The sequence below is a fragment of the Phocoena sinus genome, chromosome 10, assembly GCF_008692025.1.
Source record: "Phocoena sinus isolate mPhoSin1 chromosome 10, mPhoSin1.pri, whole genome shotgun sequence".
Lineage (NCBI taxonomy): Eukaryota > Metazoa > Chordata > Mammalia > Artiodactyla > Phocoenidae > Phocoena > Phocoena sinus.
Genome location: NC_045772.1, coordinates 64,533,587 through 64,552,098, shown reverse-complemented (window position 1 = coordinate 64,552,098; position 18,512 = coordinate 64,533,587). Strand labels below are relative to the sequence as shown.

At 56.6% G+C, this 18,512-nt stretch overlaps 1 protein-coding gene across 4 annotated transcripts in view; it reads right to left on the bottom strand.

Annotated features, from left to right (window-relative positions):
• Positions 1-89: 89 nt before the first annotated feature.
• Positions 90-18,512, bottom strand: part of KMT2D (lysine methyltransferase 2D) — a 40,261-nt gene continuing 21,838 nt past the window's right edge. The window contains exons 35-56 of one of the 4 annotated variants that reach the window (XM_032646197.1): positions 16,557-18,421; positions 14,903-15,026; positions 14,672-14,756; positions 14,496-14,562; positions 14,163-14,395; positions 11,396-14,062; positions 11,122-11,262; positions 10,831-10,998; positions 10,512-10,671; positions 9,821-9,896; positions 9,474-9,649; positions 9,235-9,365; positions 8,414-8,546; positions 8,208-8,335; positions 6,919-8,059; positions 5,916-6,052; positions 5,686-5,816; positions 5,163-5,210; positions 3,714-3,999; positions 3,398-3,471; positions 3,162-3,270; positions 90-3,022 (exon numbers count right to left, since the gene is read on the bottom strand). In XM_032646197.1, coding sequence (XP_032502088.1) covers positions 2,930-3,022; positions 3,162-3,270; positions 3,398-3,471; positions 3,714-3,999; positions 5,163-5,210; positions 5,686-5,816; positions 5,916-6,052; positions 6,919-8,059; positions 8,208-8,335; positions 8,414-8,546; positions 9,235-9,365; positions 9,474-9,649; positions 9,821-9,896; positions 10,512-10,671; positions 10,831-10,998; positions 11,122-11,262; positions 11,396-14,062; positions 14,163-14,395; positions 14,496-14,562; positions 14,672-14,756; positions 14,903-15,026; positions 16,557-18,421 — 8,173 coding nt within the window. In that variant the 3' untranslated portion in view covers positions 90-2,929. The remainder of the gene's footprint in view (positions 3,023-3,161; positions 3,271-3,397; positions 3,472-3,713; positions 4,000-5,162; positions 5,211-5,685; positions 5,817-5,915; positions 6,053-6,918; positions 8,060-8,207; positions 8,336-8,413; positions 8,547-9,234; positions 9,366-9,473; positions 9,650-9,820; positions 9,897-10,511; positions 10,672-10,830; positions 10,999-11,121; positions 11,263-11,395; positions 14,063-14,162; positions 14,396-14,495; positions 14,563-14,671; positions 14,757-14,902; positions 15,027-16,556; positions 18,422-18,512) is intronic. The other 3 variants (XM_032646199.1, XM_032646200.1, XM_032646198.1) reach the window with 3 other exon arrangements.

Below are 18,512 nucleotides of genomic sequence, written 5' to 3'. Positions count from 1 at the left end.
GCGTGGCCTGGCCTCCAAATCCGCCCTCCCCCCGGTCCTCCCGCACCTCACGGATCCCACCGACGGCGATGGTGACGGGACGGAGCCGCTTGTATTTAAAATGTTCTTTTTTTATTTGTCGTTTAAAAACAAACTTGGAAGAAGCAAAATCCAAAACTTGCCCTTTGCCTCTTGCAACATAAATTATGTACAGTTCAGAATGATCGCTGATACAAAACATGCCAAGGACAGGGGCGCTGGGGGTGGAGGGAGAGAGGGCGCTTTAAAAAAGGGAATCATTTCATCCGTTGTTACGAAGGACCAACCTTGCTGTACAGGATACACACAACACAAAATAAAGTCTTCACGGGATTCACACTTGTCAGAGATTTATTTTTTAAAAAGGGGGAGGGAGGGTCCTGGAGGTGAGGGGAGAAGACCGTAAAGGGGAAAAACTGAAAATTGAATATGTGCAAGTGTAAACCAACCCAAAATACAAACATGGGGCACGGGGAAGGGCGGGGCGGGGGAGAGGGAATTCTGATGCAATTATACAGGCGGGGTACTTTTAAAAAAAAAAAAAAAAAAAAAAACCAACAACCAAAATTCCAACCTTGTAGCTTGGGTCTGAGTTAGTTTATATAAAAATTAAAAACTGTATAAGGTTTCTTCACTAAATTCTACAGGACTATCAGATACCTAGCATATGCTTACAAAGTCTGCCCCATCCCCTTTTCCCAATCCCAGGGCCCAAGCCCCAACCAGAGCCTGACTCGCAGGAGCCAATCTCCCCCTCCCTGTAGCCTAGACCTTCTTTGCTCTTGGAAAAGGAACATCCAATGGCTTTGGGGGCAGCAGCCCAGTCTCCCCACTGTCTGATTTAACTACAGTGGTTTCCGCGGGGGTGAGGGGATGTTATTCTCTTAAACATTTGCAGCTTGAAACAGTTGAGGAAGCAGCTTAAAAAAAAAAAAAAAATCTCCCTACCCCCATCAATCCGCAACCCCCCAAATTCGAAAACAAACAAAAACAAACCTAAAATCACAACAGCAACCGTGCTCCCCCTCCAGCAGGCCCGCCCATACACCACCACCAAGCCCACCCCTACACTCCAGACGTTTGATTCTTGAAAATATTAATTACAAAATGCCCTTTGCCCACAGCCCCTAGGAGAGAACTGCATATAAGCTTCATCTTCATCCCCATGGCTCCCTACCAGAGAGGGGTCTGGGGCCTCACCCACCCCCTGACCTAACCCTACCCCCAGGAAGAGGTTCAACTGCAGCACAAGCTTGGGCAGAAAGGGGAAGGACAAGGGAGGAGGCAGGGGAACCCATTACCCTCTGGCTCCCCCTGGGGCCAGCTCACTTTTGTGCGTTATAACATAGTCCAACTATACAAAAGGGGGTGGGAATCGCCCAGCCTCTATACCCCCCCCTTACAGCAGTCACAGCCAGGGGGTGGGGAGGAGGGGGTGAGGAAAAGGGCGGTAGGTTGGGTAATGGAGGGGGCTCCCCCACAAGGGGAGCTCCATGTGTCCGCCCCACGCCCCCCTACCATTTATAAACTGGTTTTGTAAAAAGAAAATAGATATATTTATATAGAATATATAAAGCACAAAAATTAGTAGTTTTACATTTGCTCTCCCCGGGGGTGGGGGGAGAGGGGAGGGTTCTCACCTCCAGCCGGCTCCCCCATGCCCCACAAGACTATGTACAATCCCATGTATAAATAGATAAATACCCCCCACCCTCCCCGCGCTGACACTAAGCTCCCCCAGCCCCACATCACCACCCCTTCCCACCAGACCAGCAGCAGTTTGGTGACGGGGGGAAAGTGGGAGCTCCGGGCCACACCCTGCCTCACTGGGTATGGGCATGCCACTCAGGGATAGCCCTCACCCTACCACCCACCCACCCTATCCAGGGGCTGGAGGGCAAATGGGCTCATGATGGGGTTGGGAAAACCGGAGGGAGATATCCTGGTCCTAAGTTTAGCACACCCCTCCTGCCCCCATGTCCAGATGGAGAAGGAAGTCCTAGAGCAACTAGGGGCCAGTCATCCCCAATCTTCATCATCATTAGTCTCAACCACCATCCCATGCCCGTAATTAAAAACAAAGATGGATTTTTTGTTGTTGTTTTTTCTTCTTCCTCCTACCCCCCTTCCACCCACTCAGAAGAGGGCAGTGAGGTGGGGGAGAGGGTTGGGGCAGTAGGGGGCTTGGAGAGGGTCTCACATTTCAAAACAGCAAAAAATCCAACACTTAAATGAGGTAGGTGTGGGTGCGGGGTCTCCTTGCCCGGCTTGCCCGGCTTGCCCTCCTGGGCAGCGGGGCGCCTCTTTCCCGTTCATGTTGCATTTGTCAGAGTGGAAAACAAGGAAACACAACCCATAGAGAGACAGAAACACAGAGGAGAAGAGGGAGACAGAGACAGATTGAGAGGGAAGGGGATGGGGGTGAGGGTGGGGGCAGGACCCGGCAGGCAGGGCCAGGTGTGGGACCCGGCCTTTGGGATTGTCAAGCTTAGTCAAGTCTCTTTGCAGCCTCGAGTTGGGCCAGAGAGGTCGGTGGGAGCAGCAGGGCTGTGAGGCCCGGCCACACATCCTCCTCCCCCCTCCCTGCTGCCTCCCAGATGCTTCTGGGTAGTTCCCAGCCCATATCCCCCTCAAACCTGAGATGCCCAATGGCTGCTTCTGTCTGACCCCTCCTGGAGCTGGGGGCAGAGATGCCAGCCTGGGGGCCAGTGGCGGGGAAGAGGGTCATCCCTGGTGCCCAGGGTGGGCGTGGCCTAGGGCCCTCTGCCCCAGCCTCCTGCTCCAGGGGCTCCGGTCAGCCGGCAGCCCCAGCCCTGGGTCCTGGCTCTGGCTGCTACCTCTCTTCCCCCTCATCCCTTTCAGGGAAGAGGTTGGGGTGGGGGACTCCCCTGCCTGGTAGCCTCAAAGCTTCTTAGTTCATCCATTTCCGACAATTCCAGGCTCCACAGTGGCAGGGGATCTTGTGCTGATCGTCCTCAAAATCAAACTGATAGTCATATGTCAGCTGGAAAGAGAAGAGGGCAGAATCAATGCCAGTCCCCCAGAGGAAGTGCGGGAGGGCCGTGGCCTTGGATTTTGACTTGCGGCAAATGGCAGAGAAGAGGGAGCTGCTTTGTCACTCACTGAGGGATGCTTCCTCTTACCTCCTCTCCTTTGGGGATTCGCCGGCTGGAGATGATGATGATTTTGTCCTCCTTGTCAAATGTCACAACTTCCGCCACACAGTTAGGGGCACAGGAATGGTTAATGTACCTAGGCAGTGGGACAAAGTCAGAGACGCCGAGCAACTGGGTTGGATGGCTCTGGTTCCCTGTTGGCCCACCCCCAGGATGCCACCCTTGGGGACTCTTAAATCCCTTCTTACTCATCCCTCTCTCACCTGGCAGGGCCTCCGGTCAACGTAGCATCAATGACATGTTCGTTGTTTATTCGAAACATGTAGATGCCTCGATTCTAGAAAGGCAGAGGTTGCAGAGGAAGGGGCAAGAACATCAGAGAATGGCAGCGGCGGTGGCGAGATCAAGGAGTGGACTTGGGCAGTGGGCTTCTCTTCATTTCCTATTCTTCCGGTCTCCTGCCTCTCCCCTCCTCTTCCCACAGCTTTCCACCTGCTCCTCTGGCCCCAATCCTGCCCCTTGCCCCTTGGCTAAGTGTGGACCACCACACACCATGATGGCCCCTCTGCCAGCCCATACCTGCTCCTCATAGATTTTCTCCCGCCGGTTGGCCACCTCATTGCGAATGATGGTGCCAATGTACTCAATGACCATTGTGTGCTTTTCTAGGTCCTTGGCCGCATAGAGCCCCAGGCCCTGGATACGGGAGCGAGCCAGATATACATTGTTCTTCCACTCAGTGCGGAGCCGCCGGTACTGAGATGACTTCGAGTGCACAAACTGTTTGCTGTACGGGGTGTTGGTCTCGCCTGTGAAGGTGCTCTGATATGCCTTGGACATGCTGGTGCTGTTCAGAGTGTGGGGCCTGGGAGGTGATATAGTCCATGACAAGACAGCTCTCCCCCAGACCAGGCACACGCCACCCGCTTCCTCCCTGGGATGTGCAACGCTCCAGTTAGGGGCAGTTGCTGCCTTGGGAATGGAGTAGAGGCATCTGAGTCTTGGCCTTGGTGAGGCAGCAACTAGCTATGGGGACCCTTCCAACAGCCTGGGTGGCAAAGAAAGCCCAGGATGGGGGGTGGGGTGGGGCATGGAGGAAGGGAAGGGGCACTGATTCCCCTACACTGAGCCCGCTCTCCCATCTCCCCACCTTCTACCACCCTCCTGCCAAACCAGACTCAAGGCCACGCTCAAGACCTCTGGGAGGTCTTCCCCAAGCAGCCCAGGCCTGGAATTTAAGCTCATCATTTGTTCAAATATCTGAGTCCTACTTCCTGCTCATACTGGAAGCTCTGAAAATGGGGGCCATGTCTACCACATTGGGCTGGATTTTAATTAAAATTGGCTCTGAATTCATAGCCAAAAGGTAGCATCCTCTCCTTTCTTTAGACTGTCCTCTTCTCTGACGTAACGCTGGGCTCTGTGCGGATGGCTCAGTGCAGGGGAATGATGCTGCCTAGGAGGATGCCTGTTCACCACCCTAGGGCACCAGCCAGAGTCTTGCCCACCCCAGAGCAGTGGTTTTCAAACTGGTTCTTTTTTTATACAGAAGAAATCTTTTTGGTTTTTTTCTTTAACAAAACATTACCGGAACTCCCATACATAAACTAGATGGAAAAGGAACTCTTCTGGTTGCATCCAATTTGGGGAAGGGGGAGTTATTATGCACGGAGAGGGCTAAGTTCTGCCTACTCAGTTTATGTGTTCCAGGGCTTTCTGGAACACGCACAGTTTGAAAACCACTGTTGTAGAGCATCAAGGACCAGGGCTGGCTGCGGTAGAGTTTGACGCTCTACGACAGCCTGAGGAGCAACCGAAGGCCTTCAAGAAAGCCCTCCTAGCGTGGATTTTGCCTCCCTCTACCCAGGGACCAAGGTCAGCCTACTGCGGTACACAGCAAGAACAGTGGACCACAAGTCAAGAGATACGGCTCTGGTCCCAGCTGTGACCTTTGTCTAGTCACTTAATCTTTCTGGGTCTCAGTTTTCTCAGCTGTAAAATGGGGATCATACCACCTGCCCTACCTACCTCATAAGGTTGTTGTGAGGATCAAATGAGATAATGGATGTGAAAACGCTTTGAAAAAAAAAGTATAAAGTGCTATACAAATGTAAGGTTTTATTATTTTTCCTATTATATTCCTAATTATTTATTTTCGACACCAACTCAGTCTGGGGAAGGGAAGGCGAACCTAGCACTCAGGGGGCATCTGTCTGAGGTTTGGGAGAATCACAGGCCCCCTGGAAGCAAAACAGGAAAGGAAGGTGGTGACTGGGTCGTTTATACATTTCATATGATTTCACCACTGTCTACCCAGAACCTCCCCAACGGCCATTCCCAGAGTGCCCAAGATAAGTCTATGTCTAGACTGCAGGTCAACCCAGAATACCTGAGCAGGCTCGGGGAGGAAAGGGATACCCTAGTGATACCTGCGCACCCTCTAATCAGGAGGCCTAGAGTGAACCCCCAGTCTCTCCAAGGGAACTCTGATCTGTAACCCCAAACACTTGTAATTGGCCAGAGGGTCCCTACCAACCCCCCGCAAGCTCACCGTTTGTAGTGTGTGAGAATTTTAGGCTCTGATCGAGCACAACCAGTGGGGTTGATCATGAGTGGCAGCTCCATCAGGGGGTGGCGTCCATAGCGGAATAAATAATTTTGACAGCTTTCCACTCCAGGCAGCTGTGGGCACAGGTCATGCTCACTTTAGCCTGAGCACTTCTGGGGCAGAACCAACCTTCCCCCCCGCCCACCTGCCCCCACCCCTGGCCCCTTCCTTACTGATTCAGCTATGCGCAGCACGGCGTGCACGGTCAGCCCAAAGAGCTCCTCGCCTTTCAGGTACTCAGGGAAGAGCCGCAGCATGTCAGCCTCTTTTCTCATGGCAGCCACAGGCTCAATGATGCGATTCCACACAGCTAAGAGGCAAGGAAAGAGAGCAGCCCTCAGAGGCAACTTCTGCTCACTGAGCTCGGCCCTAACCTCCACCTGAAGCTACATTTGTTTTCTGTAGCCTGCCCACCTTGCTGTCAGAAGGGTGTGTGGTTCTTCAGGAGCCCCTCTTGGCCTCCCAATCTCAGTCTCCCTCAACAAGCCAGGAGGCTTCCCACCCTGGAGGGGCATCAGAGAGCCTTGTGACACAGAAACGTGAACCCAGGGCCCAGGATACCCAGCACAGGCATGTCTTGGAGTTGAGAAGACTTGGGTTCAAGTTCTAATACAGGCCATGGGACCTTAAGGCCAATACTTAAATCTCTCCACTACTCAGTTTCTCTGTGTGTAAAACTTGGCACAGTAAGAGTACTCGGCTTGCAGGGTTTTGTGTGAACAAAATAACCTGTATAAGTCACTCAGCTTCGTTTATGGCACACAGCACATGCTCACTACAATGTAACTCTTACTGTTACTTTTATCAGCAACACTGAAACTAAGATCAAGATCTTATCCAGGGAAAAGCAACCATAAGGAACTCAAGGCTAGAATCAGATTGGGTGAGCTGTTAGACGGAGTCTCAGAACTGTATCCTTTAGATCCACTGAGTTAGGAGAAGGAGCTGACATACGTGTAGCCAGACAAGCAAAATACCCTCAATCACAAGGGAATTCAAGGTGACTGAGCGGTCAAAACACTTTCTCTGGAGATCTCCAAGAGACCTCTGCCTGCCCTAAGTGGGGGAGAAAGATCACTCATGAGGAGCCTGCAGGTCTCTTCTCAACACCGTAAAGGGGACGCTGGGAGACACTTGCCCAATTCCGTATTACCACTTCAAGGGCCCCGTGCTCACCCTGGGGAGAGGCGTCAGTGAAGACCAGGTCCTCCAGGCCCTGCTCCATGACTTTGATCACAAACTCCGGCCGCCCGTTGTTCTCGCCGATGGAGCAGCGGTAACAGCAGCGGCGGTTGTTAGTACGGAGGCTCCAGTAGATGCGCGTGGCCTCGTAGCCCACGGGATAGAGGGCGGTGGCACTGTGGAAGTCGGCCATCTGGTGGGGCAGCAGCTGTCCGATGGCGTGGAACACAAGGCCCCCTACACGGAACATGTGCAGCCGCTCCCCCCGCTGGATGATGCTGGCGATTTGCTTCACCTCATCTCGCTCAATGTAGACCCGCCGGAAGACAGCAAAAGAGCTCAGCTCCTGCTCGCAGGGCCCCTTGATCTTATGCATCGGACACAGCATGGTCTTGTCCTTGAAGAACATGCACTTGGCGCGGATGGCGCAGGCAAAGTGGTAGACGCTGGGGCAACGCATGCGATTGCAGCTGCTGGTGGCACCAGTGCGCTGGCACAGGGAGCACTTGGTGAGCAGTCCTCGGTGCAGGGCAACCTCCACGTTCATCAGCGCCCCACCCTGGGTCTCATATACCTCCGTGGACCACAGGGCACAGTTGAGGTGCACCCACAAGTCCAGGTCCAGGTTCAGCAGGCGAGCGGGCCCATCCGTGGCCCCATCCCCCTCCTCATGACAGAAGCAGCAGCGCCGCATGTCTCGAGGCACCTTGTCAGGTCGCAGGGCTGTGCCAAGCTGCTCCATAAACTCTGCCACTTCCCGCTCATCCTCCTGCCGCACACCACCCTTCTGGATGGTCAGCAGCAGCCGGAGACGCTTCCAGCGCACCCCCTTCCACTTCTTGAGGCGAGGGGGCCGGGAATCTTCGCCTTCCTCAGAAGGCCGGGCTCGGGGCTTGGGCCGGGCTGATTCAGGGGACGAGGCAAGTGGCAGAGGCGAGGGGACTGGTGGCTCAGCTGAGGGTTCAGCTGGAAGTTCAGCCAAGGGTTCAGCAGGGGGGCTGGCAGGAGAGGGTGCCAAAGGGGAAGGGGGTGGGGAGGGTGCTTCAGGAGGCGGGGCCGAGAGCTGCCGCACGTCCAGGTTGGAGACGTTGTAGGTGTAGCTGTGCTGGGTGGGTGGCTCTGGGGCAGGGCTCTCCTATATGGGAAGACACCCTGTACCATTAGTGCCAGCTCCTCGCTGAACTAGTCACCTCTCTCCTCCCACCCAGATTCCACTCGCCCAAAAGCCCTGTGCCTTCTCGGTCCTAGCCAGACACCCACCCCTTTCCCGTCAACAGACCCACCTGTTTGAGGAGGCTCAAGATGTCTAACTGGCTCTTGAGGGTATAGCCGGGCAACACAGCATCAAACTGCTTCAGCCAATCAGGGCCAGCTTCTGGGCTCTTGCCTCCCAGACCCTTTTCTTTCCCACCTGCAGGAAGGAAGGGGTCAGAGCCTCCCACCAGAATCATTCCCTGCAGGTCCCAAGGAGTTTTCCTGCCAAACTCACCAGGGCCCTCAGCTTCCCCCTTCTTAGGCTCAGTGCCTGCGCGGGCAGGGCTCTCTGGGAACAGCACCTCATAGGAGTTGGGGATCTTCATGCTCAGTAGCTCTGCCACTGCCACCATCACACCATTCAGGTTCTGCCAGGGCAGGAAAGGGGATGGGACAGCCGCATCAGCAGAGTGTGTGGAGTGAGAACTACCACCAGCTTGGTAGGGACAAGGACACTCAGGAGGCAACTCCCCAGGTGGCCATGTGCCATCAGTCTTGCCCCTGTGCCATCCAGCTCTTCTCATACGTTTCCTTTACGGGCAGCCTCTCCCTAACCGCTGTGGGTACTAACGGGAGCTCCACAGAAAGAGACCTGTGTCTGCTGGGTTTGGGAAATGACACACACTACATCCACTACCTGGAAATTCACGATACACATTAGCAAAGTAAAGGATCTGAAGAGTCTTGTAATAAAGAAAGCTGTTTTGCTATTTTAACTGGGATTTCCAGTTTCCTTTGACCACAAAACCCTGATAACATTTTCAAAAAACCAGAATTCCACCCAGTGTGACTGGGGACATGCCGTTTTGTAGCACTCGTCGCATTATACACACTCTCCTATTTGTTGACTTCTGTCTTTACCACTGAACTGTGAGCCCCTTGAGGGCAGGGACCCCTTGTGCTACATTTTTCCTAATCCCACAGTCCAGCTCAGGCTTTCATACACTGTAGGTTCTCAATACATAGTTTTAAATGATTGTATTTATCCAGAGAAGCTCCCGGGACTGCCCACTGACCAGCATCCCCTTGGCCTCCGAGGCACCCCCAGGAACATACCTTGGCAGCAGCGGCAGAAACCGTCAGCATGACCGACACCTCGCTCCCTTTGCCCTTCTCCCAAGTTGTGGCAGGCAGCTTCCCAGGGACCTCCAGGTCCAGGGCCCCATAAGGTTTGCTGTCTGGGAAGACTGAAGGAGAAAGAGGGACCTGTGTAAGCTCCTGCTGCCTCTCTCCCCAACCTCTGACAATGCAGCCCGGCCCGGCCAGGACCGGTCCGTGCCCGGAGCAACCTCTACCTGGGATGCTGGCCCGAGGAATGATGGGGATGACGGGGGAGAGAGCCCGGTCGTCCTGCTCCCACCGGCCTGAGCCCAGCTGAGGGAAACGAGGGGCTTCCTCCCCCAGGATGCTCTCGGGGGACGAAGCTGGCACAATGCTGTCAGGAGAATCGCTGTCCTCGTCACTCTCCATCCTGTGGGCCAAAAGCAGACATCCATTGCTAAGGCCCTACAGATGCCACCTCCCAAATCTAGAGATTAGTAGATGTCACAGCCCTGCTTGAAATCTGCCACTGTCCAAGGGAAGAATAAGGCGACCCGCCCGCACCCCAATTCCTCATCCCCATTTCTGGTCCCGCCCGCACCTGACATCCTCAGTCTGATTGTGAGGGGGCGTAGGCAAGGCGGCCAGCAGGTCTAGACTCTTCACCTCTGAAGCATCTGAGGGGTAGGTGGGAGAAGAAAAGTCAGGCTGAGGGTGGCCAGGGCCCATGGCGCTTTCTCCCACATGTTTCAGGCCTAACTAGCACAAGACCTAGCTTAGCTATCACGACCACTGTCTACCCATCCACCCACCTACCAGTTTAGGGCAGACGACCTATATTTACTGAGCCTTTCTAAAGAGGTACTCTGTAAGTACCTTCTTTGTTTATAGTCTTTTAGCGACTCCATTAGGCGAGCACTATTTTTATTCCACAGCGAGAAAACTGAGGCTCACACAAGTCAATCAATTTGGCTGCAGTAACACAGCTAAATCAATGCAGGAGCCAGGATTCAAACCCAGATCTGACTGTAGTTCGTACCCGCTGGGTAAGGAAGCTGGGCTATTCCCTGTAAGTGAAAGCCTCATAAATACGCTCCCTGTCCTGTTGCCTTTGCTCTAGACTCCAGAAACCAACCACTGCCTCCAACAAATCAGTCCTGAAGAGGCCCTTCTGATCTCAAGGACCCTGCAGCGTATGCACACAGAGCCCGCTCCTATCTTAAACTGTACCACACGACCCCAGCCACCCAGACCTAGCAGAGAAGGAGAAGCTCACTCCGTTCCTGACTTACCCCTCAGCGTCCCTTCAGCATCCCGGGCAGAGGTGGCGTCCTTGGGGTGCTCCCCCAGCTCTTCAGATGGAGTGACGCCATTCACCATCTTCTGCTGCACCGATGGGGGTGGGGTGGGGGGCAGCGACGAGGGTGGTGTCGGCGGGTTACTCAGGTTATTCTGGGGGTGGGGGTGGGGTGTTGTGTGCAAGATGGCATAGGGAGACTGACATGATCTCCTGGCCCTACACGATACCAGCAATTTCCGCACGCCTGCCATCCCCATCTCCACCTCCCCAGGAACCTCATCGTCCCCAAAAGGTATTGCCATTTTTCTGACCTTGGTAAGCAGCTGGGAATAGTAGTCAGGGCCTGTGGGCAGCGTCCCACTTCCAAAGGCCCCCCTCAGCTGGCACTGCCCATTGACTGGGCAGCCGCTGCCAAAGGGAGCAAAGAGGCTAAAATTGGCGGTGATGGTAGGCTCCGTGAGGGGCAGCAGGGACAGCTCCTAGGAGGGGCGAGATGACAAGGTTGGAAACCTGCAGCGTGTACATCTCTGCTACTGCACAGGTGGGGGCCAGGCTGCCCCCTATCCTGGGACGGGACCAGGGGACTGGCTCCTGGGGGTCACCTGTTTCAGCTGTTTCAGCAGGGCCTCGCTGGCCCTGACCCCGTCCTCCTTCCGCAGCTTCTTTCGGGAGCTCACCAACCTGTCGCTTGCCTTCTGTACCCTCTTGGGCTTCGGTGTCAAAGGCTTCCTTGCTGCTGTATCCTAAGCCAGATAAACCCACAGTGAAGGCCGCCGTCCCCCTCGGAGCCCTCACCTCATTTCACCCAGACCTGTTCACTCTGCCCCCGGGCTCCAGGCCCCGCACCGTCTGCTCCACTCCAGCTAGAGTACTCACCTCCTTGTTGCTGGGGGTACCCTGTAGTTTCTGCTCCAGCCCAGCCAGCTTGCTGTCAATGTGCCCGTTGATCTCAGCTCGCAGCCCCTCGGGCCCCCGCCCAGTGCTGAGTTGCACATTCTTTGCTCGTAGAAGCTTCTGCAAGAGCAGATGCCCGGCCTCTGAGCGAGGGCCTGCCAGCAGGAGGTGGTTGCTGGTACCTGGTGCCCCTATTGGCTCTCCGTTGGCCTCCCTCTTCACTGCCTGGGCTCCCAGGGCACATGGCTCTTCCCGAGGCTCCTGCTTGATGCTGAGATGGGGTGGCTCGGGTACCACCTGCCCATTCACCTGCTCCAGATGCCCAGGTACCAGGCCGCTTTGGTCCGGCTTCTGGGCTTCCGCTAGGCTGTCTGGGGGGTCCCAAGGTCCCAGGCCCTTGCCAAAGAAGGTATCTGCAAGCGGGGCAGCAGCAGGTGAGACTCTCCCAGGAGGCAGCTCCAAGGGTGGCCCCTGGGGTTTTGGGGTTCCTGGTTGGGTGGTAGGGAGCTGGGCCTCAGAGGGAAGCTGGGAGCTGGGGGAAGGTAACTGTGAGGAAGGTCTCTTTGGCTCTTGGGGGCTGGATGGTGGAGGCGTGGGAAGGACAGGGCCAAGGACTGGTCCTGTGGATAAGGCTCCTTGTGGGGCGGGGAGCCGGGGTGGGCCCTGAGGTCGAAGCCCTGCCCCCAGCTCCTGAAGAGGGCCTGTCTGGGATCCAGGGAAGCCCCCGAGTTGGGGCTGGCGGCCCAGGAGGCCCTGGAGGGGAGAGGGCTGGGCCCCAGGCTCCTGGTAGGGCAGGGCCTGGCGCGCTGCCTGACCCTGCTGTAGCTGCCGCTGCATGAGGAGCGCCTGTAGCTGCTGCTGCTGCTGAGGACTCAAGTGCCGCAGCTGTGGGTTTTTGGCCAGGACTCCTTGAAGCTGCGCTCGAAGCTGACCCACTGTAGGCATGACCCCAGCCCCAGGCAGGCTCTGCCCAGACTGGGGGACAGATCCTGGTTTGGCAGGCTGTGGCCCTGCATTATTTTGCATGGGCCGCTCTAGTCCAAGGGGCTGCTGGGAGCTCAGAAGGTTCTGGGTCATGGGTCCAGGCTGTTCCCCTACGGAAACAGAGGATGGGGCCAGCACGTGGGGCACAGATGAGGCCTCAGAAGATGATCCGCTGCCTGGTTGCCCGTGGCTTCCCACACCCGCCGTGTGGAGCAAGTTCACTTGCTGCTGCTGTTGTCCCGGGAGCCTCAGAGGCGGCTGCAGCTGCACAGCGCTGGGCTGAGGCTGGGCCTGGGGTTGGACAAGGAGGAGTTGTGAGTCCCCGGAGAGTGAGGGCTTTACCTCCCCTGGTTCAGCGGCCACTGACTCCGGTCCAGTCCCTACTGCTAACGGCCCTCCCTGCTGCGTGGAGGGCCCCTCAGTGGCCTCCGGAGGAAGAGCCGCCTCTACAATGTTTTGTTCCTTGCCCGTTAGGATGAGGGTTGGGCCCAGGGCTCCGGGGCTAGAAAAGTGTTGCAGAGGCTTGGCTGGCAGGCCCGGGCCGAGCGTCACTGGCTGCGGCGGCGGCGGCGGCGGCTGCTGAGGAGACAGTAAAGTTCGACTCTGGCTCAAGAGGCCCATCTTCTGCTGCTGCTGCTGCTGCTGCTGCTGCTGCTGCTGCTGCTGCTGCTGTTGTAGCTGCTGCTGCTGCAGCTGTTGCTGCTGCAAGGAGGCCACGGGCTGAGCACTCAGTTTGGGCTGCCCGCTGTGTGGCATCAGACCCTGCTGAAGATGGGAAAGCCCCGCCACAGATCCCTGCTGTTGGTGCTGTTGGTGCTGCTGCTGCTGCTGCTGCTGCTGCTGCGATGTGACCAGCCGGTGTCCCATAAGGCCCTGACCCTGCTGTGCCAGCTGGGGGGAACTTAGCACCCGCGGCTGGGTCAGGATCACCTGTCTGTGAGGGCCCTGGGGGCCCAGAGCTCCAGGGTGCTGGTGCTGTTGCTGCTGCTGCTGCTGCTGCTGCTGCTGCAACACTGCCACCTGCGCAGGGCCCAGCATGCCCTGGGGCCCCTGGGGTGGCTGGGGGGATAGCTGCTGGACCAGGAGGCCCTGATGGCTGCTGGGAGGCAGAAGCCCTTGGGGCTTGGGACCCAGACCCTGGTTTGCCGGTACCCCCGGGCCCTGCTGCTGTTGCTGCTGGATCGCCACCTGTCCTAAGAGATGCTGCTGCTGCTGTTGCAGTTTCTGGGCAAGCTGCAGGCGTTGCTGCTGTAGCTGCAGCTGCCTCTCCTGTAAAAGCCTCGAGTCGGGTCCTAGGCCTCGAAGAGCAAGGTTGCCAGGGAAAAAGCCCCCCGAGGGGCCGGCGAGGGACCCGGCCCCACCAGAATGTTGCTGTTGCTGCTGCTGGGCCAGGGTGGTGTTGAGGAAGGGGCCGCCAGGCTGTCCAGGTAGCGCCATGCCCCCGGGGGGCAGGCGAAGACCTGCAGCTTGCCCCCCGGGGGGCCCCTGCGGTGGCTGCAGCCCATGGCCAGGGAGCAGCTGAGCAGGAAGCTTGGTGAGCAGCCGGGGACTCTGGGAAGGGCTGAGGGCCAGCACGGCCGAGTGCTGCTGCTGCTGCTGCTGCTGCTGCTGCTTGTTCCGATACTCCGCCATGAGGTTAGTGTGCTCCTTCTGCTGCTTCCGGACCTGACGTGGGAGGGTCAGGAAGGTCAGCCTGGAGCCTGCCCACCCATGCCATCCCTCTTCCCAGGCTCCCGGCTGCTAGGCTGAAGTCTGCCTTCCCCACCTGATCCAGCTGTTTCTGGATCTTGCTCTGTTGTTCTGTAACCAGCTTGAGCTTCTCAGCATCAGCCTCTGGAAACTCACGGCCGGCCTTCTTGGCAGTGCGCTGCTTGGCGCACAGAGCTTTCCGGGACTTGCGGTGCACCCCAATCTGCTCCTCTAGCACCTTCAGTTGCATCTGTAGGAGCTGCTGGGTATGGAACAGCCACTCCTCATACTGCCGCTGGTCAGCCTCATCTGGGAAAGGAAGCGGGCGGGTGTCAGGCGATCCAAATCCCTCTTTCCCCACATACCCCAAGCCCCTTCCTTGCACTCTCCTCCCCAGCCCCATACTCACTGATCACTCCCTGGGCAAAAGTGGGTGGATTGGGACGAGGCTGGGAGGGGTCACCGGCACTCCGCTCCTGTGACGAGAGGGACAGCTAAAGGGTCACTGTTCTGTACCAGGCCCTAAGAAGGGTGGCCTGATGGCATAGGACCCAAGCTCCCACTCCCACCTGACCATTTATTTACCTGGCCACTCCCAGCTGCCACGTGGTTCTGCAGGTCACTGCCGGGCCCCCCTGAGAGTCTCTGGGCTAGCAGGGACACTTGCTGCCTGGAGTCCGCCAAAGCAAAGAGGATGTGTCGGTGATGGGGAAAGTTGAAGGGCAAAGAGGTGGGACAAGAAGGAAGCAGGATCAGGAAGAACAGGGGAAGGACTGGAAAAAGGAAGGGCCAACCCTCCCACCCTGCAAGTCTTACCTGTTCATACCAGGTGCCACTCCAATGCTGCCCTGAGCCATCACCTTCTTGATGCCTTTCAAAGCAACCATCTTGGCCTTTGCAATAGGATCAATGATATCTTCTGCAGCAAATTTGTCCAGGTCTGGAGAGGGAGGAGCCAAGTGAGCTGGGCACTGAGCTCAATGCCCCATTCTATGACTGCTGTTCCAACACCTTGACCTCCACTAAGCCAAGCAGAACAACGGCATGGCATGGTGGGAAGACCACTGGACTAGGAGCCCGACAGCACAGGTGACTCAGTTCTATTATTCACAGAACATGTGGCTCCGTTCTTACTCGCACAGTGCTAGGAAAAGGTACTCGGTAAATATCTGTTGAGCCGATATATCAATGTCATTTCACCTCTTTGGGCCTCAGTTTACTCTTCTATTTTGTAGAGATCATGATTCATTACTCTGCTCACCTCATAGAGCCACTGAGAGGATCAAATGTGACCAGAATACGAGTACACTTTATGACCTAGAAAGCATTCTTCAAAAGTAGTGTTCTTAGGGCAACTAAGCGCAGCCCAAGAACCCAAGATGCGGGCACTGTGCCAAAGCCCAACGCCAGAGCTGTTTTGGGCACAACACCCGTCACCTACAGACCACTCTTCTGCCTGTCCAGGATGCTGGGCAGGAAAAGAGAAACCAGCAGCCACCAAAAACTTAAATCTTCCTAAAATCCTGTACATTATATATTTCTCCACTGCTCAGAAAGCTTAATTGACTCCCTACTTTTTCTGTTTTTGGCCCCGCCGAGCGGCATGGGGGGGGTCTTAGTTCCCCAATCAGGGATCGAACCCTCGTGCCCTGTATTGGAAGCACAGTCTTAACCACTGGACTGCCAGGGAAGTCCCCTGACCCCCTACTTTTAAGAGGACTAACACAACTCCCTCTCCTGGTTATTTTGAGGCAGTAAAACAGTTAAGAGCATATGAGGGCCAGGGTTCAAATTCCAGTTCTGTTAGTTGCGTGCCCTTGGGCAAGTTAACTTAACCTCTCTGCCTCAGTTTCCTTTTCCATAATCCAAGGTAATAATAGTACCTTCTTGATGTGTCTGCTGTGATGATTAAATTATACGATGAATGTAAAGCGCCCAGCACAGGGTTTGGCATGGCAAACCACCATTATTCAATAGATGCTATTATAATTTGAGGTCTTCTTCAATCTGGGCCCTCTTCTTACCTCTCCATAGCTACAGTAGCGCCCCCTCACTGCCCTCCGCAAAGCCTGCTCCAGGCTAACCATCGTCTCCACTCGTTGTCTCCAAATATACCCCATCGGCTTTCCTGCTGCTAAGTCTCACTAAGTCTTTTCGCCAACCCGGTTGCTTTTTCTTGCACCGCTCCTCTCCAAGTCCTGATCTTTGGGTCTCACCCCAGCTGCAAAGCCTTTGCTAATCAGACGCCATGTGTCTGTTCCATTCATTCGTTCCACATCTGAATGCCCGCTGTACGCCGGGCACTATTCTCCCTCAAAAGCTACAGTGCTTCTGCTTACACCACTCGTATGGGATTTGGCCAAAGCTCTTTGCGTCCCATCCCCTTTTAACTAGGGAGGATCTTGGGTCTGCAGCCTCAGCGAGCATTTAGTGGTAACGGTGATAAGCCAGCGCCCCCAGATGAGGTTACCTGTATCCGGGAAGAAGCTGTTAGCCAGCTGCTGCTGCATTGCCAGCTGCTGCGGTTTCATGCACATGGAAGGTGGCATAGTACCCATGGGCTTCTGTGCCAGCACTGGCTGTGGGCTCTGCTGGGGCACCAAGCCTGCCTGTCCCCCATGCTGCCCACTTAGCATATGCCCTTGGTTGGACACCATGGTCATGGACGGGGCCAGGCGCTGCTGGAGGGCGTGAGCTGGTGGCTGGGTGGGCATCAGTGGCTGGGCCAAGCCCGGCTGTCGGGAACCTCCAAGTCCCAGGGCAAGCTGCTGCTGGGCGCCAGCCAAACTGGGAGAAGAGCCCTCGTGCGGCAAGGACACAGCCTGGGCAGGGCCCGGGGTGGACAGTAGGGAATGCTGCTGCTGCTGCTGCTGCTGCTGGGCAGGCTGCAGCTGTGCCGAGAGCTGCTGCTTCTTCTGCAGCTCCTTCTTCTCGTGTTCCAACAGGTCCTCGATGAGCAGGGGCAACTCACTGGCTACCAGTGAGCTCTCCATCTTGTCCAGCTCATCCCCAGATGCATGTCCACCGGGCAAGGTCAGGGCCCCACTCTCTAGCTCAAACTTCTCCAGCAGGGAGGACCCTCCTGGGCCACTCAGTGGGCTGGGGGTCAGCAGGTGAGCTGGTGGTCCTCCTGTGGTCCCAAAGGGGACCTTCTCAGCTGGGTGCCCACTACTGGAAAAAGGTCCTGTGCCCATTCGAGTGTCCCGGCTGCCCACCACACTCTGTCCTGGCTTCAGCCCCAGGCCTAGGGAAGTGGTGGCTGGAGATGGCTCTACCTTGGGGGCGGTAATGGTAAACTGGCAAGGGGAAGGGTGGCGCCCACCCTCCTCCAACTTGGGCTTCACCTCGGGGAGCACTGACGCCAGACGGGGCTCAGAGGCATCAGCAGCGGGGGGAGGGCGCTCCTCAGGGCCCAAGGGTCCTGGCTCCACCCCCCGCAACAGAGCCTCCCGCTCAGCCTTTTCATTGGCCGACTCCACCAGCCTCAGATGCTCATTGAAGATGTCCTTCTTGTCCCCGGTGTCCAGCTCAGGGTCAGTATAGGCCAACAGGTCAAACTCATCCCCGTTGAGCAGGTCATCCAGGTGGGGATCATTGGTCTCCAGGTTCTCCAGGGTGCCCAGCTCATCATCTCCCTTGGCCACGTCCACACCCAGGCCCAGGTGAGCAAGCTCCTCATCATCCTCCAGGGCCTTGTGGGCATCAAAGTCATCATCCAGCTCAGGATCCTCACAGGGTAACTTCCCAGCTTCCAGGGCCAGAGGAGGGCGGCCAAGCTCAGTGCCTGAGGGGGGCCGGCTGACTAGCTCCAAGCCAGCGGGCGCGTTGGGACCCTTGGTATGGGGCGTTGGATGGAGGCCGTTGTTCAGTTCAGGGGCCGGCGGGGCTGAGGGTTTCTGAGGAGGAAGGCCTGACACTGCTAGGCCACGAAGCCCTTCAGGGGCCAGTCGGTGAGAATCCTCAGTTACAGGGAAAAAACGGGGTCTCTGAGGGGGGCCCTGACCAGGAAACGGAGGCACCCCCGGTCCCAGTCCCTTCTGTACATTGTGCCGCAACTCAATGAACTGGGCAGGACCAGCTGGACCAGGCACTGGCTCACCAGGGCCAGGCAGGCGGGTGGGAATTCCCGCCAAGGGGGAACCTATGGCTTGGCGGCCAAGTTCAGGCCCAGGAGTTGACGGAAAGCGTGTCGACATGGCAAGTCGCATGGAAGTTGCTGCTGTTGCCTGTTGCTGCTGCCACAGCTGCTGCTGCTGCTGCTGCTGCTGCTGCAAGGGCAGGGACCCAGGATACGGTGCTCGCTGATAGAAGGCTTGGGAGCCTCCCACCAATTGCCTGGAAGAATATGCAGTAGTCAGTGAGACGGAAGCAGGATGAAAAAGAGCTAGAACACGGGCTGCCCCGAGGAAGGAAGGATGGAGTTAAT